General features: G+C 61.9%; 5 protein-coding genes across 6 annotated transcripts; 4 read left to right on the forward strand and 1 right to left on the reverse strand.

Moving 5' to 3' along the window:
• Window positions 1-5,117: 5,117 nt before the first annotated feature.
• DMAC2 (distal membrane arm assembly component 2) lies at window positions 5,118-8,851 on the forward strand. The gene is made up of 6 exons (XM_074930754.1): window positions 5,118-5,149; window positions 7,246-7,399; window positions 7,882-7,962; window positions 8,059-8,192; window positions 8,298-8,460; window positions 8,567-8,851. Exons 1-6 carry the CDS (start codon window positions 5,140-5,142, stop codon window positions 8,733-8,735), a joined length of 711 nt encoding a protein of 236 aa, XP_074786855.1. The 5' UTR covers window positions 5,118-5,139; the 3' UTR covers window positions 8,736-8,851.
• Window positions 8,852-10,761: 1,910 nt separating this feature from the next.
• On the reverse strand, window positions 10,762-14,235 carry BCKDHA (branched chain keto acid dehydrogenase E1 subunit alpha). The gene is made up of 9 exons (XM_074930701.1): window positions 14,103-14,235; window positions 12,952-13,110; window positions 12,398-12,484; window positions 12,211-12,319; window positions 11,966-12,127; window positions 11,656-11,862; window positions 11,397-11,538; window positions 11,135-11,306; window positions 10,762-11,027 (listed from the first exon to the last, which is right to left on the reverse strand). Exons 1-9 carry the CDS (start codon window positions 14,181-14,183, stop codon window positions 10,857-10,859), a joined length of 1,290 nt encoding a protein of 429 aa, XP_074786802.1. The 5' UTR covers window positions 14,184-14,235; the 3' UTR covers window positions 10,762-10,856.
• A 109-nt stretch (window positions 14,236-14,344) lies between these two features.
• Window positions 14,345-15,907, forward strand: EXOSC5 (exosome component 5). The gene is made up of 6 exons (XM_074930760.1): window positions 14,345-14,493; window positions 14,822-14,935; window positions 15,032-15,153; window positions 15,306-15,446; window positions 15,524-15,613; window positions 15,709-15,907. Exons 1-6 carry the CDS (start codon window positions 14,367-14,369, stop codon window positions 15,799-15,801), a joined length of 687 nt encoding a protein of 228 aa, XP_074786861.1. The 5' UTR covers window positions 14,345-14,366; the 3' UTR covers window positions 15,802-15,907.
• Window positions 15,908-16,570: 663 nt separating this feature from the next.
• On the forward strand, window positions 16,571-18,794 carry B9D2 (B9 domain containing 2). 2 transcript variants are annotated; one of them, XM_074930731.1, is made up of 4 exons: window positions 16,571-16,610; window positions 17,201-17,292; window positions 17,407-17,532; window positions 17,632-18,794. In XM_074930731.1, the coding sequence occupies exons 2-4, from the start codon at window positions 17,205-17,207 to the stop codon at window positions 17,946-17,948; spliced, it is 531 nt and encodes a 176-aa protein (XP_074786832.1). In that variant the 5' UTR covers window positions 16,571-16,610; window positions 17,201-17,204; the 3' UTR covers window positions 17,949-18,794. The 2 variants fall into 2 exon arrangements, with proteins under 2 accessions (XP_074786832.1, XP_074786831.1); XM_074930730.1 differs by lacking the exon at window positions 16,571-16,610 and having other exon boundaries at window positions 17,112-17,292.
• A 1,325-nt stretch (window positions 18,795-20,119) lies between these two features.
• Window positions 20,120-25,391, forward strand: TGFB1 (transforming growth factor beta 1). Its single transcript, XM_074930671.1, has 5 exons — window positions 20,120-21,240; window positions 23,296-23,471; window positions 24,853-24,970; window positions 25,061-25,147; window positions 25,237-25,391. The coding sequence occupies exons 1-5, from the start codon at window positions 20,931-20,933 to the stop codon at window positions 25,389-25,391; spliced, it is 846 nt and encodes a 281-aa protein (XP_074786772.1). The 5' UTR covers window positions 20,120-20,930.
• The last annotated feature ends 1,577 nt before the right edge of the window (window positions 25,392-26,968 follow it).

Raw genomic sequence — 26,968 nt, forward strand, 5'->3', positions numbered from 1 at the left:
CTTACACTAAGGAGTAGCTCTGCATTAAGGACTGTCCCTACACTAAGGAGGAGCCCGACACTAAGGAGGAGCCCTACACCAAGGACTATCCCTACACCAAGGAGTATCCCAGCACCGGGGGATATTTCCGTCATGTGGAGCATCCTTACAACAGGGAGTAGTCCTACACCAAGGAGTAGCCCTACAATAAGGACTATCCCTACACCAAGGAGTAGCCCTACAATAAGGAGTAGCCCTACACTAAGAACTATCCCTATACCATGGAGTATCCCAGCCCCGGGGGATATTTCTGTCGTGTGGAGCATCCTTACACCATGGAGTAGCCCTACACCAAGGAGTATCCCTGCACCTCGGAGGATCCCTGCACCGTGGAGTATCCGTGCAGCATAAACTGTCCCTGTTGCATGGAGTATCCCTGCATGGAGGATCCTCGCAACTCGGAGCATCCCTACACCTCAGAGGATCCCTACACCTCAGAGTATCCCTGCACCTCGGAGGATCCCACACGGAGAATCCCTGCACCACAGACTATTCCCGTTGCACGGAGGATCTCTACACCTCAGAGGATCCCTACACCATGGAGAATCCCTTCACCTCAGAGAATTCCTACACCTCGGAGGATCCCTGCACCTCAGAGGATCCCTGCACCTCGGAGGATCCCTACACCATGGAGGATCCCTGCATAGAGGGTTCCTACACCTCGGAGTATCCCTACACAGAGCATCCCTACACCTCAGAGTATCCCTACACCTCGGAGTATCCCTACACAGAGGGTCCCTACACCTTGGAGGATCCCTGACCTCGGATCCCTACACCATGGAGGATCCCTACATCTTGGAGTATCCCTGCACAGAGGCTCCCTACACCTCAGAGGATCCCTACACCTCAGAGTAGTCCTACACAGAGGGTCCCTACACCTCGGAGTATCCCTACACAGAGGCTCCCTACACCTCAGAGGATCCCTACACCTCGGAGTATCCCTACACCTCGGAGTATCCCTACACCTCGGATCCCTACACCTCGGAGGATCCCTCCACCCCAACCCCCTCCCCGTAGCTGCATCTTTGCCCCCCCAGTGGGTGCGGGGGGGGGGGGGGGGGGAGAGGCGAAGACTTCAAAAATTTAAATAATAATTAATAATAATTAATAATAATAAAAATTTTGTAAAAGTGGAAAAGCGGGAAAAGGCCACGCCCCCCCCCCCCGCCTTGTTCATTGATGGGCACCGAGGAGGGGGGGGTGTGGTTTGGGGGGGGCCCGGAGTCACTCTACACCCCCCCAGACCCCCCCGCACCCCCAAACACCCCCATGCCCCCCCCGCGCCCCCCCAGACCCCCCCGCGCCCCCAAACACCCTCATGCCCCCCCCCGCGCCCCCCCAGACCCCCCCGCGCCCCCAAACACCCCCATGCCCCCCCCCGCACCCCCCCAGACCCCCCCGCGCCCCCAAACACCCTCATGCCCCCCCCCGCGCCCCCACAGACCCCCCCGCGCCCCCAAACACCCTCATGCCCCCCCCCGCGCCCCCACAGACCCCCCCGCGCCCCCAAACACCCTCATGCCCCCCCCCGCGCCCCCCCAGCGCCCCCAAACACCCTCATGCCCCCCCCCCACGCCCCCACAGACCCCCCCGCGCCCCCAAACACCCTCATGCCCCCCCCGCGCCCCCCCAGCGCCCCCAAACACCCTCATGCCCCCCCCGCGCCCCCCCAGACCCCCCCGCGCCCCCAAACACCCTCATGCCCCCCCCCGCGCCCCCCCAGACCCCCCCGCGCCCCCAAACACCCCCATGCCCCCCCCCGCACCCCCCCAGACCCCCCCGCGCCCCCAAACACCCTCATGCCCCCCCCCGCGCCCCCACAGACCCCCCCGCGCCCCCAAACACCCTCATGCCCCCCCCCGCGCCCCCACAGACCCCCCCGCGCCCCCAAACACCCTCATGCCCCCCCCCGCGCCCCCCCAGCGCCCCCAAACACCCTCATGCCCCCCCCCCACGCCCCCACAGACCCCCCCGCGCCCCCAAACACCCTCATGCCCCCCCCGCGCCCCCCCAGCGCCCCCAAACACCCTCATGCCCCCCCCCGCGCCCCCCCAGACCCCCCCTCGCCCCCAAACACCCCCATGCCCCCCCCGCGCCCCCCCAGACCCCCCCTCGCCCCCAAACACCCCCATGCCCCCCCCGCGCCCCCCCAGACCCCCCCTCGCCCCCAAACACCCCCATGCCCCCCCCGCGCCCCCCCAGACCCCCCCTCGCCCCCAAACACCCCCATGCCCCCCCCGCGCCCCCCCAGACCCCCCCTCGCCCCCAAACACCCTCATGCCCCCCCCGCGCCCCCCCAGACCCCCCCCGCGCCCCCAAACACCCTCATGCCCCCCCCGCGCCCCCCCAGACCCCCCCGCGCCCCCAAACACCCTCATGCCCCCCCCCGCGCCCCCCCAGACCCCCCCGCGCCCCCAAACACCCTCATGCCCCCCCCGCGCCCCCCCAGACCCCCCCCGCGCCCCCAAACACCCTCATGCCCCCCCCCGCGCCCCCCCAGACCCCCCCCGCGCCCCCAAACACCCTCATGCCCCCCCCCGCGCCCCCCCAGACCCCCCCGCGCCCCCAAACACCCCCGTGCCTGAACTTGGGGGTCCCTGGGGGGGGGTCCCTGCACAGGGGGGGTCCCCCACTCCCTGTCCAAGGGGCGATGGGGGGGGGGGTGTTGTACAGGTTTTTTTTTGGGGGGGGGGGAGTGTCCTGCCCCCCCCCGGGGTTACCCCAGGTTCCTGCCGGGCAGATGGAGCCTAATCCGGGCTGAGCCGAGCCGGGGGGGGGGCGCGGGGGGGTTAAACCCGGCTTAAGGGCCCTAAGGGAGGGGATAAAGGGGGCGGGGGGGGGGGGGGCGCGTGCGTGTGTGTCCCCCCCCCGCGAGGTTACGGCGACGTGTCCGGGCCGGTGCTGACGTCACGCTGGGGGGGGGGGACGCGGGGGGGGGGGGGACACGGAGGGGGGGTACGAGGCCCCCGGCGTGTGTGTGTCCCCCCCCCGCAAGGGAAAGTGAAAATTTGGGCCCCCCCGAAGGGGCTCGTGGAGCCCGTAAAAGCGGCGGGTGCGTCCCAGTATGTCCCAGTACGTCCCAGTACATCCCAGTACATCCCAGTACGTCCTGGTGCTGCTCCCGGTGCGTCCCAGTACGTCCCAGTACGTCCCAGTACATCCCAGTACATCCCAGTACGTCCTGGTGCTGCTCCCGGTGCGTCCCAGTGCGTCCCAGTACATCCCAGTACGTCCTGGTGCTGCTCCCGGTGCATCCCAGTGTGTCCCAGTACGTCCCAGTACATCCCAGTACATCCCAGTACGTCCTGGTGCTGCTCCCGGTGCATCCCGGTGCGTCCCAGTACATCCCAGTACATCCCAGTACGTCCTGGTGCTGCTCCCGGTGCGTCCCAGTGTGTCCCAGTACGTCCCAGTACATCCCAGTACATCCCAGTACGTCCTGGTGCTGCTCCCGGTGCATCCCGGTGCGTCCCAGTACATCCCAGTACATCCCAGTACGTCCTGGTGCTGCTCCCGGTGCGTCCCAGTGTGTCCCAGTACGTCCCAGTACATCCCAGTACATCCCAGTACGTCCTGGTGCTGCTCCCGGTGCATCCCGGTGCGTCCCAGTACATCCCAGTACATCCCAGTACGTCCTGGTGCTGCTCCCGGTGCGTCCCAGTGTGTCCCAGTACGTCCCAGTACATCCCAGTACATCCCAGTACGTCCTGGTGCTGCTCCCGGTGCGTCCCGGTGCGTCCCAGTGCGTCCCAGTACATCCCAGTACATCCCAGTACGTCCTGGTGCTGCTCCCGGTGCGTCCCAGTGCGTCCCAGTACATCCCAGTACGTCCTGGTGCTGCTCCCGGTGCGTCCCAGTGCGTCCCAGTACATCCCAGTACGTCCTGGTGCTGCTCCCGGTGCGTCCCAGTGTGTCCCAGTACGTCCCAGTACATCCCAGTACATCCCAGTACGTCCTGGTGCTGCTCCCGGTGCATCCCGGTGCGTCCCAGTGCGTCCCAGTACATCCCAGTACATCCCAGTACGTCCTGGTGCTGCTCCCGGTGCGTCCCAGTGCGTCCCAGTACATCCCAGTACGTCCTGGTGCTGCTCCCGGTGCGTCCCAGTGCGTCCCAGTACATCCCAGTACGTCCTGGTGCTGCTCCCGGTGCGTCCCAGTGTGTCCCAGTACGTCCCAGTACATCCCAGTACATCCCAGTACGTCCTGGTGCTGCTCCCGGTGCGTCCCAGTGCGTCCCAGTACATCCCAGTACATCCCAGTACGTCCTGGTGCTGCTCCCGGTGCGTCCCAGTGTGTCCCAGTACGTCCCAGTACATCCCAGTACATCCCAGTACGTCCTGGTGCTGCTCCCGGTGCGTCCCAGTGTGTCCCAGTACGTCCCAGTACATCCCAGTACATCCCAGTACGTCCTGGTGCTGCTCCCGGTGCGTCCCGGTGCGTCCCAGTGCGTCCCAGTACATCCCAGTACATCCCAGTACGTCCTGGTGCTGCTCCCGGTGCGTCCCGGTGCGTCCCAGTACATCCCAGTACGTCCTGGTGCTGCTCCCGGTGCGTCCCAGTGCGTCCCAGTACATCCCAGTACGTCCTGGTGCTGCTCCCGGTGCGTCCCAGTACGTCCCAGTACTTCCCAGTACATCCCAGTACATCCCAGTACGTCCTGGTGCTGCTCCCGGTACGTCCCAGTGCGTCCCAGTACATCCCAGTACATCCCAGTACGTCCTGGTGCTGCTCCCGGTGCGTCCCAATGTGTCCCAGTACGTCCCAGTACATCCCAGTACATCCCAGTACGTCCTGGTGCTGCTCCCGGTGCGTCCCAGTATGTCCCAGTACGTCCCAGTACATCCCAGTACATCCCAGTACGTCCTGGTGCTGCTCCCGGTGCGTCCCAGTGCGTCCCAGTACATCCCAGTACATCCCAGTACGTCCTGGTGCTGCTCCCGGTGCGTCCCAGTGTGTCCCAGTACGTCCCAGTACATCCCAGTACATCCCAGTACGTCCTGGTGCTGCTCCCGGTGCGTCCCAGTGCGTCCCAGTACGTCCCAGTACATCCCAGTACGTCCCAGTGCATCCCAGTGCCTGTCCCGGCTGCTGCTGGTGCAGATGGAGGCAGGTGAGGGGGGGGGGGGGGGATTTTGGGGGGGGTTATGGGGGACTGGGGGGGGGTCAGGGGTCCCAGCAGGGCTGGGGAACCCTGATTGGGGTGATGGGACCCCAATTACCCCCCCCCCCGACCCCAATTACCCCCCCGACCCCAATTAGCCCCCCCCAGACCCCAATTACCCCCCCGACCCCAATTAGTCCCCCAGATCCCAATTACCCCCCCCAGATTTTAATTACCCTCCCCCAGACCCCAATTAGCCCCCCCCAGACCCCAATTACCCCCCCCGACCCCAATTAGCCCCCCCCGGACCCCAGTCACATGTGTGTCACGTGTGTGTGTCCCCCAAAAGGCCGGGGGGGGGCCGGGGGTGGTGACACACTGGGGGGGTGGCCCGTTGCGGGGTGACAGGTTTGAGGGTGACACGTTTGAGGGTGACACATTTTGGGGTGACATGTTGAGGGGTGACACATTTCGGGGTGACACGTTGCAGGGTGACGCATTTCGGGGTGACACGTTTGAGGGTGACACATTTTGGGGTGACATGTTGAGGGGTGACACATTTCGGGGTGACACGTTTGAGGGTGACACATTTTGGGGTGACACGTTGAGGGGTGACGCATTTCGGGGTGACACATTTTGGGGTGACACATTTTGGGGTGACACGTTGAGGGTGACACGTTGGGGGGTGCCCCATTTCGGGGTGACACATTTCGGGGAGACACATTTCGGGGTGACATGTTGAGGGGTGACACATTGCGGGGTGACACATTTCAGGGTGACACATTGAGGGGTGACACATTGCGGGGTGACACATTTCGGGGTGACACATTGAGGGGTGACACGTTGCAGGGTGACACATTTTGGGGTGACACATCACGGGGTGACATGTTGAGGGGTGACATGTTGAGGGGTGACACATTGAGGGGTGACACGTTTGAGGGTGACACATTTCGGGGTGACATGTTGAGGGGTGACACATTTCAGGGTGACACGTTTGAGGGTGACACATGTCGGGGTGACACATTTCGGGGTGACACATTTCAGGGTGACACATGTCGGGGTGACACTGCGGGGTGACACATTTCAGGGTGACACATTTCGGGGTGACACATTTCAGGGTGACACATGTCGGGGTGACACTGCGGGGTGACACATTTCGGGGTGACACATTTCAGGGTGACACATGTCGGGGTGACACTGCGGGGTGACACATTTCAGGGTGACACATTTCAGGGTGACACATCGCGGGGCGACACGTTTTGAGGTGACGTTTGAGGGGTGACACGTTGCAGGGTGACACGTTGGGGGGGTGCCCCATTTCGGGGTGACACTTTGGGGGGGGGACACACGACGAGGGGGACACACACACACGACATGACACCCCCAATCTGACACCCCCCCCCATCCCGTGTCCCCACAGCGCATCGCGGCCCAGCTGGCGGAGTGGCTGCGGGCCCCCCCCCCCCCCCCCCGAAAAAAAAATGTCACCCCGTTTTTCAACATGGGGGACCCCCGGGTTTCTCCACGACACCCAGTGACCCCCGTGACCCCCAAAACCCCCCCCTCGGGGGGGGGGGGAACCCCCAAACGTCCTGCCCCCCCCCCCCCAGGAGGACCCAACCATCCCGTCATTCCTCCGAACCGCCAGGGGGCGCCACAGCAGGGCGGGCGGGGGGGGGCGCTGTGTAGGCGTGGCTAAGCGCCCGAAGGGGCGTGGCCAAAGCGCTGTGTGTGTGTGGGGGGGAAAAATGCGTTTATCTCCCTCCACGCATGCGCACTCCCCCCCGTCCCCTTGTCACGTGACGGGTTCAAGATGGCGGCGCTGAGGGCGGTAGGTGGGGCTTTGCCGTCACCTTGGAAACGCTCTCCCGAGGCGGGGGGGGGGAAAACCCACCCCTGGGCCCCCCCCCAAATGATCAGGGGGGGGTTTGGGGGGGCCCTGTGCACCCCCCCACACCCCCCCCCTTTCCTAGGGGGCACCCGGGACGCGCCCCCCCCCCCCCCCCCCCCAATTAAATCCCGATTATTAACACCCCCCCCTCGGTGCTGAGCGTGGTTTTGGGGTGCGGGGGAACTGAAGCCATTCCGCTGTCCCCCCCCCGCAGGTTTTGGGGTGCCGGGGGGGGCCCCCCCGCCCCGGCAGAGCCGGGGGGTGGCGGAGGGGCTGGCGCAGCGCCTGGGCCGGTGGATCGCTGAGGTGGGACCGGTGGCGTCGTGGGGGGAGCGGCTGCGGCGGGACCGGCTGCAGAGGGAAAACGCGTATGTGGGGGTTTGGGGGGGGGGGGGGAGAGAAAAATGGGGGGGGGGGGGGGCGCTGGGTCCCCCAAATTTGTGGGGTCGGGCCTCCCCCCCCCCCCCCCACCTTCTAAATTTGTGGGGCAGGAATAGGCTGGGTCAGGCCTCCTGCTTTTGGGGAGGGGGATTGGGGCCTCCCCCTGTTCACTTTGTGGGGTGTGTGGGGGGGCACAAGTGGAGTGGCTGGATTTGGGGGGGCCCCCCCCTAATTGTGGGGTGCAAAAAAAGGGGCTGGGTGCCCCCCCCCTGTCGATTTGTGGGGCAGGAATAGGCTGGGTTAGACTCCCTGCTTTTGGGGGGGGGGGGGATTGGGGCCTCCCCCTGTTCACTTTGTGGGGTGTGTGGGGGGGCACAAGTGGAGTGGCTGGATTTGGGGGGCCCCCCCCTAATTGCGGGGTGCAAAAAAAGGGGCTGGGTGCCCCCCCCCCCCCCCATTTTTACTCCAGGTACCGCGACTTCCTCAGGGACACGTACGGGGACAACGTGGTGGCCGCTGCCTTCACCCTGTCCTGCGGCGGGGGGGTCAGGTGAGCCTTTGCCCTGCTTTAGGGGCGTCCCCTTGCCCCCCAAAATATTCTTGGGGGGGGGTTCTTCACCTTGATCTCACCCCCCCGCCCTCCAAGATTTGAGGGGCAGGAGGATTGGATCAGGCCAGAGGGCGACTGGCAACCCCAAGTCCTTCACCTCCGCCACGTCCCCGTGGTGGCCCTGGACCTCCGCGGCTCCCCCCTCACCTATAACGACTTGGATAACCTCGGTGAGCCCCCCCCAAAACCCCGCCTTGAGCCCCCCTAAATCCTTTAAGGGCCCCCTCCGCCCCCGACAAATATTTATATAACCCCCCCCTGCCCAAATCTCACAGTGAGACTGACCCGACTGCGACACCTGGATTTGAGCGACTGCCCCCACCTCGACGATTGGGCTTTGGGGCGCCTTCATTTTTTTGGGGGGAGTCTACGAGAATTATCCGTGGCCCGATGTCCCCGCGTCACCGAGAGGGGCTTGGCTACCCTCCACCACCTCCGGTGAGCACAATAGAAGAGGGGACGCTGGATGACGGGGAGCCTCGCTTCCTAGCTGCACCCCCAAAAATTTTTATTTCCCCCCCCCCCCCGCCGCCGTCACCCCAAGTTTGCTCCGGCGCCTGGACGTGGCGGGTTTGCGGGTGCCCAGCCCGGGGCTGATGCGGATTCTGCTGGAAGAGACGTTACCCGGTTGCCAAATCCTTGGAATTGACCTTGGGGACAACGAGGGGACAGGGACAATGCCACCCCCGGCGGGGGGGGAGCCCCCCCTTTGAAACCGACAAGATTTTTGGGGTGCAAAGGGAGCTGTGCTACACCCCCCTCCACGTTTTTCCCGGAGCATTAAACACCCGACGGCTGCGAGCTCCCTCCGCTAATTCAAGTTGGTTTGTTGGTTGGTTTTTTTTTGGGGGGGGGAGTTTTATTCCTTTTTGCATTATTTGGAGCAGAGCTGGACGCCCCCCTGTCCCCCAGTGTTCCCAGTTTGAAACTGGTCGCTGCTGGGAGTGTTTTGGGCCCTGTAATGGCACCGTGGAATCAGGGATGGGAGTTTAACACCCCCTGAAGGGGTTAATTCCCCCCCCCCCGAGGGGTTTAATGTTCCTCAGGGGGGTTAATTCCCCCCCAAAGGGGGTTAATCACCCCAAAAAGGGGCAGTTTCCCCCTTTTAAGGGAATTAATTCCCCCTCCGATGGGATTAATTACCCCCTCAAGGAGTTTAATCACCACAAAAAGGGGCAATTTCCCCCTTTTAAGGGGATTAATCTACCCCAAGGGGATTAATTACCCCCCCAAGGGGATTAATTACCCCCTCAAGGGGATTAATTACCCCCTCAAGGGGATTAATCACCCCAAAAAGGGGCAATTTCCCCCTTTTAAGGGGATTAAACTACCCCAAGGGGATTAATTACCTCCTCAAGGAGTTTAATCACCCCAAAATGGGGCAATTTCCCCCTTTTAAGGGGATTAATCTACCCCAAGGGGATTAATTACCCCCTCAAGGAGTTTAATCACCCCAAAATGGGGCAATTTCCCCCTTTTAAGGGGATTAATCTACCCCCAGGGGATTAATTACCCCCTCAAGGAGTTTAATCACCCCAAAATGGGGCAATTTCCCCCTTTTAAGGGGATTAAACTACCCCAAGGGGATTAATTACCTCCTCAAGGAGTTTAATCACCCCAAAATGGGGCAATTTCCCCCTTTTAAGGGGATTAATCCCCCCCAAGGGGATTAATTACCCCCTCAAGGAGTTTAATCACCACAAAAAGGGGCAATTTCCCCCTTTTAAGGGGGATTAATCTACCCCAAGGGGATTAATTACCCCCCCAAGGGGATTAATTACCCCCTCAAGGGGATTAATCACCCCAAAATGGGGCAATTTCCCCCTTTTAAGGGGATTAATCTACCCCAAGGGGATTAATTACCTCCTCAAGGAGTTTAATCACCCCAAAATGGGGCAATTTCCCCCTTTTAAGGGGATTAATCTACCCCAAGGGGATTAATTACCCCCTCAAGGAGTTTAATCACCCCAAAATGGGGCAATTTCCCCCTTTTAAGGGGATTAATCCCCCCCAAGGGGATTAATTACCCCCTCAAGGAGTTTAATCACCCCAAAATGGGGCAATTTCCCCTTTTAAGGGGATTAAACTACCCCAAGGGGATTAATTACCCCCTCAAGGAGTTTAATCACCCCAAAATGGGGCAATTTCCCCCTTTTAAGGGGATTAATCCCCCCCAAGGGGATTAATTACCCCCTCAAGGAGTTTAATCACCCCAAAATGGGGCAATTTCCCCCTTTTAAGGGGATTAATCTACCCCAAGGGGATTAATTACCCCCTCAAGGAGTTTAATCACCCCAAAATGGGGCAATTTCCCCCTTTTAAGGGGATTAATCCCCCCCAAGGGGATTAATTACCCCCTCAAGGAGTTTAATCACCCCAAAATGGGGCAATTTCCCCCTTTTAAGGGGATTAATCTACCCCCAGGGGATTAATTACCCCCTCAAGGAGTTTAATCACCCCAAAATGGGGCAATTTCCCCCTTTTAAGGGGATTAATCCCCCCCAAAGGGATTAATTACCCCCTCAAGGAGTTTAATCACCCCAAAAAGGGGCAATTTCCCCCTTTTAAGGGGATTAATGCAACCCAAGGGGATTAATTTCCCCTCCAAAGGGACTAATTACTCCCTCTAGGGCACTAATCACCCCCTCAAACGGATTAATCACCCTTCTAAAGTGCTTAATTCCCCCGCTTACAGAAACCAAACTCCCCCTCCCCAAACAAAGGGGGTTAATCCCCGTGTCCAGCCCACCAATCCGCCCCCCCCCAAAGGGAGGGGAGGGGACGTCATTTCAATTTATTTCAAAGTGCAAAAAATGAAAAAAGGAGGAGGGGAATCACTTTTCAAACTGCTCGAGGGGATAATGCTCCCCGTAGTGCTGCAGGTGCCGTTCCAGAGCCGCCCGTTGCCGGCGCAGGTGAGGCGGCATCTCCCGATAAACGTCGGAAAAAAGAAGCTGCGGGTTGGGTTTTGGTTTCCTCTCCGCCTGCTCGAACGCTTCCATCACCTGCAGGGCAACGGGTTTTTTTTCTCCCCCCGCCCCAAAAAAAAAAAAAAAAAAAAAAATCCTTCCCAATGCCTTCCCCTCCCTTAAAAAAATCTCCCTCCGTTTACCATTTTGCGGGAGTTTTTCCGCCAGGTTTTCTCCTCTTCCTCATCCCACCAGCCCCGGTTGAGCATGTAGTGCCGTAAACGGGAGATGGGATGATCTTGTTTATCCCAATAATTCACCTCGTCCACCGAACGATAGGCCGAGCTGTCGTCGCTGGTGCTGTGGTGACCGATTCTAGGAGGAAAAATTTTAAAAATTTAAAAAAAAAAAATGGTAAAAAATGAGGTATTTTGGGGGTGGGGAAGCGTGGCCCTTGTTACCCACCGGTAGGTCATGGCTTCGATGAGGAAAGGTTGATTTTCCGCCACGGCGCGTCGTCGAGCTTCTTTAGTCGCGTTATAAACAGCAAAAACATCGTTGCCGTCCACCCGAATCGACATCAACCCATAGCCGGGACCTCGCGCCGCTGCAGGAAGAGGGAAAAATTTAGGGTGAAACCCTTGAAATCTACCCTATAAAAAAAAAAAAAAACCAACAAAAACCCGCCCCATCCCCTCCGCCTCGTTGGCGAGCCTCCGTTTACCGATGCCGTCGCCACGGTACTGCTCGGAGGTGGGGGTGGAGATGGCGTAACCGTTGTTGCGACAAAAAAAAACGATGGGACACTCGAGGGTGGCGGCGAAATTAAACCCGGCGTGAGCGTCCCCCTCGCTGGCCGCCCCCTCCCCGAAATAACAGATCACGGCCCGGTTGGCGTCGGCGCGTTTGATGGCGTAAGCGGCCCCCACGGCTGCAAAAAGAAAGGAGGAAACGTCAAGGAAAAGCTACGAGGGAATTTTTTTTTTTTTTTTTTTTTGAGGGTGGGGGGTGGTTTTTTTTGGGGGGGGGGCTACCTTGAGGGATTTGAGTGGCCAACGGAGAGGAGATGGTGACAAAATGACGGTCGCGGCAACCGTAGTGAACGGGCATCTGGCGGCCTTTGCCGGGGTCGCTGATGTTGCCATAACACTGCGCCATGAAAAGGTCCAAGGGGTAGCCCCGATACATCAACACGCCTCGTTTGGGGACAAAAATACGAAATTAAGGATCATTTTTTACAAAAAAAAATTTAAAATTGAGCCTAAAAATCGGGATTTACCCGCTTCCCGGTACTGCCCGAAGACTAAATCGGCGTCATCGAGCGCGGCCGCGCTGCCGACGTGTGTCCCCTCCTCCCCGTAGTTGGTCATGTAGAAGGAGATACGGCCCTGGAGGGGGGGGTTGGAGGGTGTTGGGGGGGGGTCCCTGCTGTTGGGGTATCCCCCCCCCCTCCCCGCTGTACCCACCTGGCGCTGGGACTCGTAGAGGATTCGGTCCATGGTGTTGAGGAGCGTCATGGTCTTGTAGAGCTTCAGCACCAGCTCTTTGGGGAGCTGTTGGGGGGGGACACACGCGGTTTGGGGGGGTCTTTGAGGAAGTGGGGGGGGTCCCCACATCACCCCCCCCTTCCCTTTACGATTAGATGGGGTCAAAAGGTTTGGGTTTGGGAACGGGGGGGGGGTGTGTGACCGGTGTTGGGGGGTGTTGTGCATCTGGGTGATGCAGGTTTGGGGTGTCCCGCGCCCAGACGTGGCGTGTTCGGGGTGTCACACACCCAAATATCACGTGTGCGGGGTGTCACGGCCCCAGACAACGTGTGTTCGGGGTGTCACCCCCCCAGACATCACGTGTTTCGGGTGTCACCCCCCCAGACATCGCGTGTTTCGGGTGTCACCCCCCCAGACATCGCGTGTTTCGGGTGTCACCCCCCCAGACATCGCGTGTGCGGGGTGCCGTGTCCAGGTGCCACCCTGTGGTCCCCACCCTGCCCTCCCAGTGCTTTGGGGGTGCCCCCCCCGACCTGGGGGTCCTCGTCGGGGCTGACGATGTGGCCCTGGCGGTCCATGACGCGGTACACGGGGATTCCCGAGATGACGTTGGGCTGGATGAACTCCAGGCGCTCGGCGAAGTCGGCCGAGGCGCCGGGGAACTGCGGCTTCTCCTCCGGCGAGGGGAACTCCTGGGGACACGGGGACAGCGGGATGGGGGTGTCCCCGTCCCCCAACCCCACCCCCGGGCTCTGTCCTGCTCCTCAAAAACCCCCCAAAAGGGTCCCCAGGTGTCACGGGGACATGGGGATGGGCTAGGGGGACGTGGGGACACAGGAACAGGCTGTCAGGACACAGGGATGGGCTAGGGGGGGGACGGGGACAGACTGTGGGGACATGGGGACAAGGGAACAGGCTGGGCGGACGTGCGGACACAGGGATATGGGGACAAAGGGACGGGCTGTGGGGACATGGGGACACAGGGAACAGAAATATGGGGACAAAGGGACGGGCTGTGGGGACATGGGGACACAGGGACAGGCTGGGAGGACACGGGGACTAGCTGCAGGGACATGGGGATGGAGAAACAGGCTGGGGGGACACGGGGACAGAGAAACGGGCTGGGGGGACACGGGGACACAGAGACAGGCTGTCAGGACATGGGGACGGTCTGGGGGGACACGGGGACAGAGGAACAGTCTGCCGGGACATGGGGACGGGCTAAAGGGACATGGGGACAGGCTGTGGGGACATGGGGACACAGGGACGGGCTGGGAGGACATGGGGACACTGGAACGGGCTGGGAGGACACGGGGACAGGCTGGGAGGACATGGGGACATGGGGACACTGGAACGGGCTGGGAGGACACCGGGACAGGCTGTGAGGACATGGGGACACGGGGACAGGCTGTGGGGACATGGGGACACTGGAACGGGCTGGGAGGACACCGGGACGGGGTGGGGGGACATGGTGACACAAGGACACGGGGACACGGGGCGGACGTGGGGCCACGGGGACCCCCCCTGGGGACAACTTGGGCCCCTCGGGACTGGGCTGAGGGGCGGCGGGGCCAGGCCCGGGGAGGCGGAGCCGAGCCCCGGGGCGGTGACACGGTGGGGCCAGGCCGCCAGGCCACCTCCCCGCTCCCCGTGCGCCCCCCCGCCGCCCCCAGGCCCCACTCACGGCGGTGCTGAGGCGCCGGGCCGGGCCCGGGCTCCGCGGGAGCCGCCACCGGAGCGCCCGCAGCGCCGCCATCGCCGCCATTTTGTGAGGGGCGGAGGCGGGGGGCGTGGCGGCGCAAACGTAGGGGGCGTGGTCAAGCAACGGGGTGACGCTAACGGCGGAGGGGGCGTGGCTACGCACGAAACGGGCTTTGCCGCGCAGTGAGGGGGCGTGGTTAGCGTGTAGTGGGCGTGGCCCGGAGCGCCGGAAGCGGAAGCGGCGGCCATGGCGGCGGCGGAGGAGGAGGAGGAAGGGAAAATGGCGGCGGCCGGCGGCGGGTGTTGCCTGCGGCCTTTCTCCTGCGAGCAGGGGCTGCTGTCGCGGCCCGACGGCTCGGCCGCCTTCCTGCAGGGTGCGCGGGGCCTCCCCTCACGCCTCCCTCCCTCTAATTCAATCGCGCTGCTCCCCCCCCCGATCGCGCTGCTCCCCCCCCCGATCCCGCTGCCCCCCATCCCTCTGCCTTCCCTCATCCTGCTGCCCCCCCCATCACTCTGCGCCCCCCATCGTGTCCCCCCGCATCCCACTGCACCCCCCATCGCGCTCCCCCCCATTCCTCTGCCCCCACCATCGTGCTCCCCCCGATCCCGCTGCACCCCCCCATCCCATCCCGCTCCCTCCACGTTCCCGCTGCCCGCCCCCCCCCCGCCCCGCGCTGACCACTCTCTTCTCCCCCTCCCCAGGCAACACCTCAGTCCTGGCCGGACTCTACGGCCCCGCAGAGGTCAGAGGCAGCAAAGAGCTCCCGGACCGGGCGGTGCTGGAGGTGCTGCTGCGCCCCAAGGTGGGGCTGCCAGGTGGGTGGGGGGGTGTGTGTGTGTGTCCCCACCATCCCAGGAGGATCCCCAGTGTGTCACCACCCCCCCGTCCACCGTTTCTCTGCCCCTCTGCAGGCGTGATGGAGCGCAGCCGGGAGCAGCTCCTGCGGCAGACCTGCGAGGCCGTAGTTTTGGGGGTGCTGCACCCCCGCACCGCCATCACCCTGGTCCTGCAGGTGCTCAGCGACGCCGGCTCCGTATCCTTTGGTGGTTGGGGGGCGGCTCTGAGGAGCCCCAGTGCTTTTGAGGAGACGGGGTGGGGTGGGGGAAACGGGACTTGGAGCTGCGTTTGTGTTTTGAGGGGATCCCCATCATCCTTAACACCCCCCCCCACACACACACCCCTCAGCTTCTTTCCTGCTGCCTCAACGCTGCCTGCATGGGGCTGCTGGATGCGGGGCTGCCCCTCACCTCCCTCTTTTGCGGCGTCACCTGCGCCCTCGACCCCAGCGGCGCCATCGTCCTTGACCCCACGACCCGGCAGGAGCAAGTGAGCATAAAGGGGGGGGGGCTCTCCCCAACGCCCCTGCCCTGTCCCCCCTCCCTGACACCCCCAAATCTTTACAGGAGGCACGTGCTGTCCTCACCTTCGCCATCGACAGCGCCGAGAGGAAAGTGCTGACGGCCACCACCAAAGGCAGCTGCTCTGTGGAGGAGGTGAGGCGTTCAGGGACTCCCCCCCAGGGGGGAATTTTGGGGGTGCAGGACCCTCCCGCTCACCGCAGGGTCCCTTCTTCCCCCCGCCCCGCCAGATGCAGCAGTGCCTCGCAGCAGCCCAACGCGCCGCCGACACCATTTTCCAGTTCTACCGCGACTCCGTCCGGCGGAAATACTCCAAATCCTGACACCGAGGACCGCCCCCCCTTCCCCGGGGCAGCTGGACTGTCCCCCACATCCCTCACCTGGCTTTGGGCCCCCCACAACAGTCAGTAAAGGACCCCCCAAACCTTCCGCTGTGCCTCTGAGTCCATCCAGCGCCGCGCGGGCCCCCCCGCTGCCAACTCCCGAGCCCCCAAGTTGGGGGACGCAAGGGACGGGGTAGGGGACACATGTCTTGGGACACCCAAGATGGCGGCTTCGTGTGTACGGTCTCGCTGGGACACCCAAGATGGCGGCTTCGTGCGTACGGTCTCGCTGGGACACCCAAGATGGCGGCTTCGTGCGTACGGTCTCGCTGGGACACCCAAGATGGCGGCTCCGTGCGTACGGTCTCGCTGGGACACCCAAGATGGCGGCTTCGTGCGTACGGTCTCGCTGGGACACCCAAGATGGCGGCTTCGTGCGTACGGTCTCGCTGGGACACCCAAGATGGCGGCTTCGTGCGTACGGTCTCGCTGGGACACTCAACATGGCGGCCCCCATGAAGCCCTGTGAGGCGCAGGTACGCCGCGACCCTCCCAAGATGGCGCCCCCCACCCTGGCGCGTCCAAGATGGCGGCTCCGACGCTAATTACGTCGGGGGCGGTGTCACGCTGTGACCTTTCCAAGATGGCGCTGCCGCCTGTGCCGTGGGTCAGCCTTTTCCTGGGCGGGGCTTATGACGTGACGACCAATGAGACGCTGGCGTTAGGGCGGGAACTTTGTTGCCGCGGTAACGGGCCCCGGCGCATGCGCGCAGGACTGGGGGGGGAGCCGTGGAGTGACGCGTCCCGGGGCGCAGGGGGGGGGGGGTGGGTGAAAAATGGGGGTGCGGGGGGGGGAGAGGGGGGTGCGGGGGGGTGTGGAGAAATGGGGGGGCTGGGAGGGACATGGGGGGTGCGGGGGGGTGGAGAAATGGGGGGGGAAGGGCTGGGATGGGGAGATATGGGGGTGCGGGGGGGGGAATGGAGAAATGGGGGGGCACGGGGGGGAAGGGGGGGGCTGGGGGGGATATGGGGGTGCGGGGGGGTGGAGAAATGGGGGTGCAATAAGGGGGGGCTGGAGGGGATATGGGGGTGCGGGGGGGGATGGAGAAAGGGGGTGATAGGGGGGGTGTGGAGAAATGGGGGGGCACAGAGTGAGAATGGGGTGCTGGGGCGGATATGGGGGTGCAGGGGGGGTGGAAAAATGGGGGGGGCATGTTTTTTTGGGGGGGGGGGGGAAGCGCTGGGATGGGGGGAGCTATGACAGACAAAGGAGGGGGGGTGTATGCTGAGGGGGCACCCTGGGGTTCTTTCTAATGCCGGAGAGAAATTGGGGGGGGGGGGTGCCCAGAGTTGGGGTGCCCCCCCCTAAAAAAAATAATGTGTGTGTGTCCCCCCCCAGGGCCATGGCGGAGGTTCACGTCATCGGACAAATCGTGGGGGGCAGCGGCTTCCCCCAGCGCCGCCTCTTCTGCAAGTGGGGGCTGCAGGCGGGTGAGGGACACCCCCTTTTTTTTCTTTTTTTAAATTTTTTTTTCGGGGAGGGGGGACACACGACGCCCCCACACACACACAAATATTGGGGTACCCCCTCCCCGCTTTCCCCAGGTGCCGCCTGGAAACTCCTTTCGGGTTCGAGCTCCGGCCAGACTCAAATCGACGACCCCCAGGCCGACGACGTGGCTTATTGGTGTCACCCCCTCGACCTCCATTTTGCCACTAAAGGGTTACAAGGTGGGGTCCCCTTGTCCCCCCCCCCCCCCATTTCCATGTGTATATGTGTCCCCCCCCAATTTATAACACCCCTAAAACACACCCCCCCAAAATATCCAGGTTGGCCCAAACTTTCCCTTCAAGTTTGGCACCAAGACGGGTTGGGCCGAAGCCAAGTGTTGGGCTACGGATTTTGTCACTTACCGGCCACCCCCGGGGGTCACGCGGTGACTTGTGTCACCTGGCGCCCGCGAGGGACGTGGCGGGAACGTCTGAGGCGACGTTTTGTGGGGGGGGGACCCCAACTTCGAAACCCCGAAGCCGCCGTGGTCGGAGCGACCGAGAGGTTTCGTTTGAGCACCGAAGCCGCCGGAACCGTTCACCTGCACCTCGGGGTCCTCCTGAGGAATTTTGGGCGCTACGGGGTGGAGTGTTGAGGGGGTGTCCCTGTCCCCCCCCCCCTTCATAAAAAAAGATTTTGGGGTCCCCTCGGGGATGGGACATTGGATACACACCTACCCCCCCAAAAAACAGGACATTGGGGTCCCTAAAATTGGGTCACGCTAAGAAATTATGTTATTGGGGCTCCCTGGGATGGGATATTCCCCCCCCAAAAAAAAAAAAAAAAAAGATTTTGGGGTCCCCTCAGGGATGGGACATTGGATACACACCCACCCCCCCAAAAAAAAAGGACATTGGGGTCCCCAAAAATGGGATATTTGGGTAACGCTAAGAAATTATGTTATTGGGGCTCCCTGGGATGGGATATTCCCCCCCCCAAAAAAAAAAAAAAAAAGATTTTGGGGTCCCCTCGGGGATGGGACACTGGGGACCCCCCCCAAAAAAACCCCACCAGGAAATAGGGGACCCCAAGAATGGACCATTTGGGCCCCCACCCCTCTCAAAACAGGATTTTGGGGGCCCTTGGGATGGGACATTTTGCCCCCCCCCCAAAAAAAAAATCAGGATATTGGAGTCCCTTGGGGATGGGACAGTGGGGACACCCCCCCCTAAAAAAAAAAAACAGGACATTGGGGTCCCCAAAATGGCTCATTTGCCCCCCCCCCCCAGCACAGGATGTTATTGGGGTCCCCTGGGATGGAACATTTGCCCCCCCCCCCAACACAATAAAATCCCCAGGGGTGGAATTTTGGGGCGACCGCCCCCCCCCCGCGACATTTTTTGGGCCCCCCCCTCCCGCCTCAGCGTTGTTTGTTTGTTGGGGGGGGGGGGGGGAGTGTTTTTACCCCGATTAAATTTATTTTATTTTTTTTTTCCCCGTGTTTGGTCTCTGATTTCCTAGCGGCGAGGGGGGGGCCCCCCCCAAAAAATAAAAAAATAAACGGGGGGGGGGTCCCGGACACCCAAATCCTCGTGGCGGGGGGGGGAGGAGGAAGTGTCCCAGACGTTTGGGGGCGGGGTAAGGAGAGGGGGGGGGGGGGGGGGGGAGTGTCCCGGCCGCTTGTGTCCGTCCTGGGGGGTCCCCGGGGGGGGCGGGTGTGTGTTTGTGGGTTGTTGGCGAGGGGGGGGGGGGTGTCGCCCCCCCGTTTTGGTGGGGCCGTGACTCAGTTTCCCCCCCCTCCCCCGCTGTCTGTCTGTCCGTCCGTCCGCCGGCGCCTCCCGCCGCCCCCGGGCCGGGCCCCGCCGAGCGGAAGAATCGTTGGGGGGGGGGGTGGGGGGGGTGGTTAAAAGGGGGGGGGCGGCCCCTGGGTTACCCCCCGCAACGTTTCCTGGGTGGGGTGGGGGCCGCCCACACCCCCTCCACCGGCCTCAAAACCCGCCGGGACCCCGCGACGGGAACCGAGAGCCGAGAGCCGGGACCGAGCGGCGGCGCCGGGGGGGGGGCAGCGAGAGAGCGCCGGGGGGGGGGCGGGACGCGCTTTGGGGCGGGGGGGGGGGGGGCTGTTAGTTAGCACGGGTTAGGAGGGGGTGTGTCGGGTGGGGGGGGCGGGGGAGTTAGCTCGGGTTAGCCGGGGTTAGCCCCGGTTTTGTTTTGTTTTTTTTTTGGGGGGGGGGAGTTTAGCCTGGTTTAGGGGGAGTTATCTCGGTCCGGGGGGGGGTTTAACCCGGTTTAGGCAGAGTTATCCCGGTTTTGGGGGGGTTATCTCTGTCCGGGGGGGGTTTTAACCCGGTTTAGGGGGAGTTATCTCGGTCCGGGGGGGGTTTAACCCGGTTTAGGCAGAGTTATCTCGGTCCGGGGGGGGTTTAACCCGGTTTAGGCAGAGTTATCTCGGTCCGGGGGGGGTTTAACCCGGTTTAGGCAGAGTTATCCCGGTTTAGGGGGGGTTACCTCAGTCCGGGGGGGTTTTAACCCGGTTTAGGGGGAGTTATCTCGGTCCGGGGGGGGTTTAACCCGGTTTAGGCAGAGTTATCTCGGTTTAGGGGGGGTTATCTCAGTCCGGGGGGGGGTTTATCCCGGTTTAGGGGGAGTTATCTCGGTTTAGGGGGGGTTATCCCGGTACGGGGGGGGGAGTTTATCCTGGTTTAGGGGGTTTATCTCAGTTTAGGGGGGGTTTAATCCTGGTTTAGGCGGAGTTATCCCGGTTTAGGGGGGTTATCTCGGTTTAGGGGGGGGTTATCCCGGTTTGGGGGGGTTTAATCTGGTTTAACGGGGGGTTTCTCCCGGTTTGGGGGATTTAACACTGTTTAGGGGTTTCTCCCAGTCCGGGTTTATCCCGGTTCGGGTTTATCAGGTTTATCCTGGTCGGGGTTTATCCCGGTCTGGGTTTATCCCGCTTTAGGGGTTTATCCCAGTTTAGGGGGGAGTTATCCCGGTTTAAGGGGGGGGTTTATTCAAGTTTAGGTTCATCCCAGTCCGGCTTTATCCTGGTTTAGGGGTTTACCCCGGTTTAGGAGGGGTTTATCCCAGGTTAGGTTTATCCCAATCCGGGTTTATCCCAGTTTAGGAGGGGTTTATCCCAATTTAGGAGGGGTTTATCCCGGTTTAGGAGGGATCTATCCGAATTTAGTAGGAGTTTATCTCGGTTTAGGAGTCGTCTATCCCACTTTAGGAGGAATTTATCCCAGTTTAGGAGGGGTTTATCCCGGTTTAGGGGTTTATCTCAGTTTAGGAGGGGTTTATCCCGGTTTAGGGGTTTATCTCAGTTTAGGAGGGGTTTATCCCGGTTTAGGAGTTTCTCCCGGTTTAGGAAGGGTCTATCCCAGTTTAGGCGGCGTTTATCCCAGTTTAGGCGGCGTTTATCCCAGTTTAGGCGGCGTTTATCCCAGTTTAGGCGACGTTTATCCCGCTTTAGGCGACATTTATCCCGCTTTAGGCGACATTTATCCCGCTTTAGGTGCCTATCCCAGTTTAGGGGGGTGGTTTATCCGGGTTTAGGGGTTTATCCGGGTTTAGGGGTTAATCCCGGGTTTATCTCCATCCCATTCCGGGTTTATCCCGGTTTAGTCGGGGGGGTTGGATGGAACTAGCCGTCCTTTTGGCCTTACTGGGGGCAGCGCGGGCGCTCTCCACGTGCCGCTCGCTGGACTTGGAGGCCGCGCGCAGGAAACGCATCGAGGCGGTTCGGGGTCAAATTCTGAGTAAACTGCGCTTAGCGGCCCCCCCCGCCGAGACCCCCCCGCGCCCCCCCCTGCCCGAGGACGTTCGGGCCCTTTACAACAGCACCCGGGAGCTGCTGCGCCAACGCGCCCGCCTGCGCCCCCCCGAAGACCCCGACGAATATTACGCCAAAGAGCTTCATCGCTTCCCCATGGAACCCCCCGGGGAGGGTGAGTTGTTGGTTTTTTTTTTTTTAAATTTATTTATTTTTATTTTGGGGGGGGGGTCACACACACCCCCACCCCCCCCCCCAGGAGCTGGGGAACCTGCGGGAGGGATGTCTGGGGGCTCTGAAGTTGAGGGGGGGTGTGTGTTTGTGTGTGTGTGTGTGTGTGTCCCCTTTCTAAATATCTGGGTGACCCCCCCCCAAAATGTTCTGGGTGCCCCCCGACTCAGATAACTGCCCCCCCCCTTTTTAAATATCGGGGTGACCCCCCCCCAGCTCCCAAAAATGCCCTGGGTGCCCCCCAACTCGGGCAAATGGGCCCCCCCCCTTGATAAATATATGGGTGGCCCCCCCCCAAAAATGCCCTGGGTGCCCCCCAACTCGGGCAAATGGGCCCCCCCCCTTGATAAATATCTGGGTGACCCCCCCCCAGATGTTCTGGGTGCCCCCCGACTCAGATAACTGCGCCCCCCCTTGCTAAATATCTGGGTGCCCCCCCCAGCCCCCTGTCGTCCCCCCCCCAACACCCTGGGTGCCCCCTGACCCGGATGCCTGGGTCACGCCCCCCCGCCCCCCCAAAACGTCCCTTGTGTCCCCCCCTGAACACCCGGCCCCCCCCCCCCAGACTCCTGGACCCTCATTCTTGCCTGGAAGCAGGGGGGGGGGGGTGGGGGGTGTCCCCCTGCCCTGCCCCAAACTCCAGCCCCGCCCCCTTCAAACGCCTGGGTGCCCCCCCCCTGCCCTGGCCGGATGTCCCGTGTCCCCCCCCCCCGGGCCCAGTGTCCCCCCCCCCCGCGGCCCCCCCAGTTCCTCCCGGCCGCGGTGGCGCTCGGGGATGTGCCGGACGTTGTGGTTTGCTGAGTAATTCCCGGCTCTGAGGGAGCTTTGTTGAGCTCGAGGAGGCCTGGGGGGGGGGGGGTGGGGGGGTGTTGGGGGGCGGGCGGGGGGGTTGGCGGGGGCCATGGGGACGCCTGGGGTCCTCTGGGTAAGGGAGGAGGGGGAGCTGGGCTGAGCTGCAGCTTTGGGGTGCCCCCCGCTCCTTAGGGGAGGGGGGAAGGAAATGGCCGTGGTTATCGCTCCGCTCCAGAGTGAACGCTGCCGCAAGAGCTCGGGGTCCAGGCGGTGTGTGTGGGGTAAAGCAAATGGCCGTGGCCATCGCTCCGCTCCAGAGTGAACGCCGGCGCTGTCACTGTGTGAGAGATTGGGGTCCAGGCAGGTAGTGGGGGGGGGAAGCAATTTGCCGTGGCCATCACTCCGCTCCAGAGTGAACACTGGTCCAAGAGCTTGGGATCCAGGCAGCGGGGAAAGCACACGGCCGCGGCCATCACTCCACTCCAGAGTGAACGCTGGCGCAAGAGCTTGGGGTCCAGGCAGTGTGTGTGTGTGGGGGAAAAGCAAATGGCCGTGGCCGTCACTCTGCTCCAGAGTGAACGCTGGTGCTGTCACTGTGCAAGAGCTTGGGGTCCAGGCAGCTGGTGGTGGGTGGGAAGGAAATGGCCGTGGCCATCACTCCACTCCAGAGTGAACGCCGGCGCTGTCACTGTGTGAGAGATTGGGGTCCAGGCAGCTAGTGGGGGGGGGGAAGCAATTTGCTGTGGCCATCACTCCGCTCCAGAGTGAACGCTGGTGCAAGAGCTCGGGGTCCAGGCAGTGTGTGTGGGGTAAAGCAATTTGCTGTGGCCATCATTCCGCTCCAGAGTGAACGCCGGCGCTGTCACTGTGCGAGAGCTTGGGGTCCAGGCAGCTAGTTGGGGGGGGGAGCAATTTGCCGTGGCCATCACTCCGCTCCAGAGTGAACGCTAGCACAAGAGCTTGGGGTCCAGGCAGCTAGTGGAGGGGAAATCAATTTGCCATGGCCATCACTCCGCTCCAGAGTGAACAGTGGTGCAAGAGCTCAGGATCCAAGCAGTCTGGGTGGGGGAAAAAGCAAACGGCTGCGGCCATCACTCCGCTCCAGAGTGAACACAGGTCCAAGAGCTTGTGATCCAGGCAGCGGGGAAAGCAAACGGCCGCGGCCATCATTCCGCTCCCGAGTGAACGCCTCGCGCTGTCCCCGCAGGCCCGCTGGAGCGCTGGCGCCCCACGAGCCACAGCACCTTCTTCGTCTTCAACACGTCACGCGTGCGGGCGGAGCTGGGCCGGGCGGCGCTGCTGCACCGGGCCGAGCTGCGGATGCTGCGGCAGCGCGCCGGCGCCGAGAGCCTCGGCCTGGAGCAGCGCCTCGAGCTCTACCAGGTGGGGACACGCGTGTGCGGGGTTGGGGACACGCGTGTGCGGGGCTGGGGACACGCGTGTGCGGGGCTGGGGACACGCGTGTGGGGTTGGGGACACGTGGTGTGCGGGGCTGGGGACACGCGTGTGGGGCTGGGGACACGTGTGTGCGGGGCTGGGGACACGCGTGTGGGGCTGGGGACACGCGTGTGCGGGGCTGGGGACACGCGTGTGGGGTTGGGGACACGCGTGTGGGGCTGGGGACACGTGTGGGGGGGTTGGGATAGACCTGTGTGGGCTGGGGATGCGTGTGTGGGGTTGGGGACACGCGTGGGGACACATGTAGATTTGGGGACACGCGTGGGGACTCATGTGGAGACACATGTAGAGTCAGGGACGCGTGTGCTGGCACATGTAGAGTTGGGGACACGCGTGGGGACACACGTAGGGTTGGGGACACGCATGGGGACACGTGGGACACATGTAAGAGTCGGGGACACGCGTGGGGACACATGTAGAGTTGGGGACACGTGTGGGGACAGATGTAGGGTTGGGGACACGCGTGGGGACACATGTAGATTTGGGGACACGCATGGGGACACGTGGGGACACATGTAAGAGTCGGGGACACGCGTGGTGACACATGTAGAGTTGAGGACATGCATGGGGACACATGTGGGGACACATGTAAGAGTCGGGGACACGCGTGGGGACAGATGTAGGGTTGGGGACACGCGTGGTGACACGTGGTGACACATGTAGATTTGGGGACATGCGTGGGGACACACGTGGGGTTGGGGACACGCATGGGGACACACGTGGTGACACATGTAGAGTTGGGGACACGCATGGGGACACATGTAGAGCTGGGGACACGCATGGGGACACATGTGGGGACAGATGTAGGGTTGGGGACACGCGTGGTGACACATGTAGAGTTGGGGGATACATGTGGGGACACATGTAGAGTTGGGGACACGCGTGGGGACACGCGTGGGGACACACGTAGGGTTGGGGACACGCGTGGGGACACGTGTAGTGACACATGTAGAGTCGGGGACCCACGTGGTAACGCATGTAGACTTAGGGACACGCGTGGGGACACACGTAGAGTTGGCGACACGCGTGGTGACACGCGTGGTGACGCACGTAGAGTCGGGGGGACACGCGTGACGACACGGCGCCACCCCCAGCCTTGCTGCCCCCCCCCCCGGGGCCAGAGCTGACCACACATCCCCCCCCCCCCCCCCCCAAAACCCACATCCAATCCCCCCCAACACACGCGTGTGCGCGCCCACACATACGTGTTCCCTTCGGGGGGGGCCCCCCCCGTAATTTTTGGGGGTGCGGGGGGGTCCATTTTCGGGGGGTGTGTGTGTGTGTCCCCCCCCCAAAAAAAAAAAAGGGCTTCGGCAACGCGTCGTGGCGGTACCTGCACGGCCGCTCCCTGCGCGCCACGGCCGAGGAGGAGTGGCTCTGGTTCGAGGTCACCGACGTCGTCCAGCAGTGGCTCAGCGGCTCCGGTAATATTTTTGGGGTGTCCCCGTCCCCCCCCCAAAAAAAAAAAAAAAAATTTAACCCCCCCCCCCCCAAAAAAAAAAAAATGTCAACAGAACCGTTGGGAATCTTCAAACTGAGTCTCCACTGCCCCTGCGAGCAAGGGCCCGGCGTCGCCGACACCCTCCGTATCACCATCGAGGGTACGGCATGGATTTGGGGGGGAAAAAAAGGGTTTTTTGGGGTGTCCCCCCTCCCTCTAAAAAAAAAAAATAATGTGGCCCCCCCTCAGGGTTTGAACAGCAGAGGGGGGACATGCAGGGCATCGCCCAGAAGCACCGGAGGGTCCCCTACGTCTTGGTCATGGCCTTGCCACCGGATCGGGCCAACGAGCTGCACAGCCCTCGGCGTCGGCGGGCGTTGGATGCTGAGTATTGTTTTGGGTGAGAGAGCGGCCCCCCCCGCGGAAAAAAAAAATTAAAAAAATTAAAATGGGGGGTGAGGGGGGCCCTAAAAAAAAAAAATTGGGAAAAAATTGGGAAAAAAAGAAGCTAGAGGGGCACAGCCGTCGGTGTCGGCGGGTGTTGGATGCTGAGTATTGTTTTGGTGAGAGAGCGGCCCCCCCGCGGAAAAAAAAATTAAAAAAATTAAAATGGGGGGGTGAGGGGGCCCTAAAAAAAAAAATTGGGAAAAAATTGGGAAAAAAAGAAGCTAGAGGGGCACAGCCGTCGGTGTCGGCGGGTGTTGGATGCTGAGTATTGTTTTGGGGTGAGAGAGCGGCCCCCCCCGCGGAAAAAAAATTAAAAAAAATTAAATGGGGGGGTGAGGGGGGGCCCTAAAAAAAAAAAATTGGGAAAAAATTGGGAAAAAAAGAAGCTAGAGGGCACAGCCGTCGGTGTCGGCGGGTGTTGGATGCTGAGTATTGTTTTGGGTGAGAGAGCGGCCCCCCCCGCGGAAAAAAAATTAAAAAATTAAAAATGGGGGGGTGAGGGGGGGCCCTAAAAAAAAAAAATTGGGAAAAAATTGGGAAAAAAAGAAGCTAGAGGGCACAGCTCCCGGGTGCTGGTGGGTTCTGGGTGGTGAGTATTGGTTTGGGAAGGTGAAATTCCCCCCCCCGCGGAAAAAAAATTAAAAATTAAAATGGGGGGGGTGAGGGGGGGCCCTAAAAAAAAAAATTTGGGGGGAAAAAAAAAAAATTGAGGAAAAAAAAAAAAAAAAAATTGGTTTTAGCCTGGAGGTGGGTGGAGGGACACACACACACACACACACACAGGTGCCCCCCCCCTAAAAAAAAGGGAGGGGTGGAGGGGGGGGTTAAAGGTTTGGGGGACCCCCCCTGAGATTTTGGGGACCCCCCCCTGGAAATTTGGGGACACCCCCCCCCCCGGAAAGGGTTGGGGTCCCCCACAGACGCTCATGTGCCCTCCCAGGGTGCGTTGGGCCCCCCCCCCCCCAGGGGTATTTTTATCCGTCCTCCCCCCCAAAAAAAATATTTTGGGGACCCCCAGACTATTTTGGGGACCCCCCCCGGGTATTTTAGGACCCCCCCAGAATATTTTGGGGACCCCCAAACCCCCCTGAAATACCTCCCCCCCCCCCCCCCAGACCCACCCACACCCCAAAACCTCCGCCCTGCCGTTACCCGGCTTACGTTGTGACGCCCCCCCCCCAGGCCTAATTTTTGGGGTCCCCCCCGAATATTTCGGGGTCCCCCAGACACTTTTGGGGTCCCCCAGACACTTTCGGGGACCCCCTTAATATTTTGGGCCCCCCCAGAATACCTAACCCCCCCTCAAACCCACCCACACCCCAAAACCTCGCCCTGCCGTTACCCGGCTTACGTTGTGACGCCCCCCCCCAGGCCTAATTTTTTGGGGTCCCCCCCAAATATTTCGGGGGTCCCCCCCGATATTTCGGGGTCCCCTAGACACTTTCCGGGGTCCCCCAGACACTTTTGGGGACCCCCTTAATATATTAGCCCCCCCCCCCAGAATACCTAACCCACCCACACCCCAAAACCTCCG

This window comes from Athene noctua, chromosome 35 (assembly GCF_965140245.1).
Source record: "Athene noctua chromosome 35, bAthNoc1.hap1.1, whole genome shotgun sequence".
NCBI classification, from domain to species: domain Eukaryota; kingdom Metazoa; phylum Chordata; class Aves; order Strigiformes; family Strigidae; genus Athene; species Athene noctua.

What these genes read in the sequence shown, in the direction of transcription:
- DMAC2 (XM_074930754.1), top strand. An exon ending in TCCTGCGGCGGGGGGGTCAG is followed by an intron (nt 7,963 to 8,058) that starts GTGAGCCTTTGC and finishes CCGCCCTCCAAG; the next exon opens with ATTTGAGGGGCAGGAGGATT. An exon ending in TAACGACTTGGATAACCTCG is followed by an intron (nt 8,193 to 8,297) that starts GTGAGCCCCCCC and finishes CAAATCTCACAG; the next exon opens with TGAGACTGACCCGACTGCGA.
- BCKDHA (XM_074930701.1), bottom strand. Translation starts at nt 14,183, where the DNA reads ATGGCGGCGATGGCGGCGCTGCGGGCGCTCCGGTGGCGGCTCCCGCGG. An exon ending in CCCGGCGCCTCAGCACCGCC is followed by an intron (nt 13,111 to 14,102) that starts GTGAGTGGGGCC and finishes CCGTGTCCCCAG; the next exon opens with GAGTTCCCCTCGCCGGAGGA. An exon ending in GTACCGTGGCGACGGCATCG is followed by an intron (nt 11,539 to 11,655) that starts GTAAACGGAGGC and finishes CTCTTCCTGCAG; the next exon opens with CGGCGCGAGGTCCCGGCTAT.
- EXOSC5 (XM_074930760.1), top strand. Translation starts at nt 14,367, where the DNA reads ATGGCGGCGGCGGAGGAGGAGGAGGAAGGGAAAATGGCGGCGGCCGGC. An exon ending in CCCCAAGGTGGGGCTGCCAG is followed by an intron (nt 14,936 to 15,031) that starts GTGGGTGGGGGG and finishes GCCCCTCTGCAG; the next exon opens with GCGTGATGGAGCGCAGCCGG. An exon ending in TGCTCAGCGACGCCGGCTCC is followed by an intron (nt 15,154 to 15,305) that starts GTATCCTTTGGT and finishes CACACCCCTCAG; the next exon opens with CTTCTTTCCTGCTGCCTCAA.
- B9D2 (XM_074930730.1), top strand. Translation starts at nt 17,115, where the DNA reads ATGCCGGAGAGAAATTGGGGGGGGGGGGTGCCCAGAGTTGGGGTGCCC. An exon ending in CAAGTGGGGGCTGCAGGCGG is followed by an intron (nt 17,293 to 17,406) that starts GTGAGGGACACC and finishes CGCTTTCCCCAG; the next exon opens with GTGCCGCCTGGAAACTCCTT. An exon ending in TGCCACTAAAGGGTTACAAG is followed by an intron (nt 17,533 to 17,631) that starts GTGGGGTCCCCT and finishes CAAAATATCCAG; the next exon opens with GTTGGCCCAAACTTTCCCTT.
- TGFB1 (XM_074930671.1), top strand. Translation starts at nt 20,931, where the DNA reads ATGGAACTAGCCGTCCTTTTGGCCTTACTGGGGGCAGCGCGGGCGCTC. An exon ending in CATGGAACCCCCCGGGGAGG is followed by an intron (nt 21,241 to 23,295) that starts GTGAGTTGTTGG and finishes CTGTCCCCGCAG; the next exon opens with GCCCGCTGGAGCGCTGGCGC. An exon ending in GCAGTGGCTCAGCGGCTCCG is followed by an intron (nt 24,971 to 25,060) that starts GTAATATTTTTG and finishes AAATGTCAACAG; the next exon opens with AACCGTTGGGAATCTTCAAA.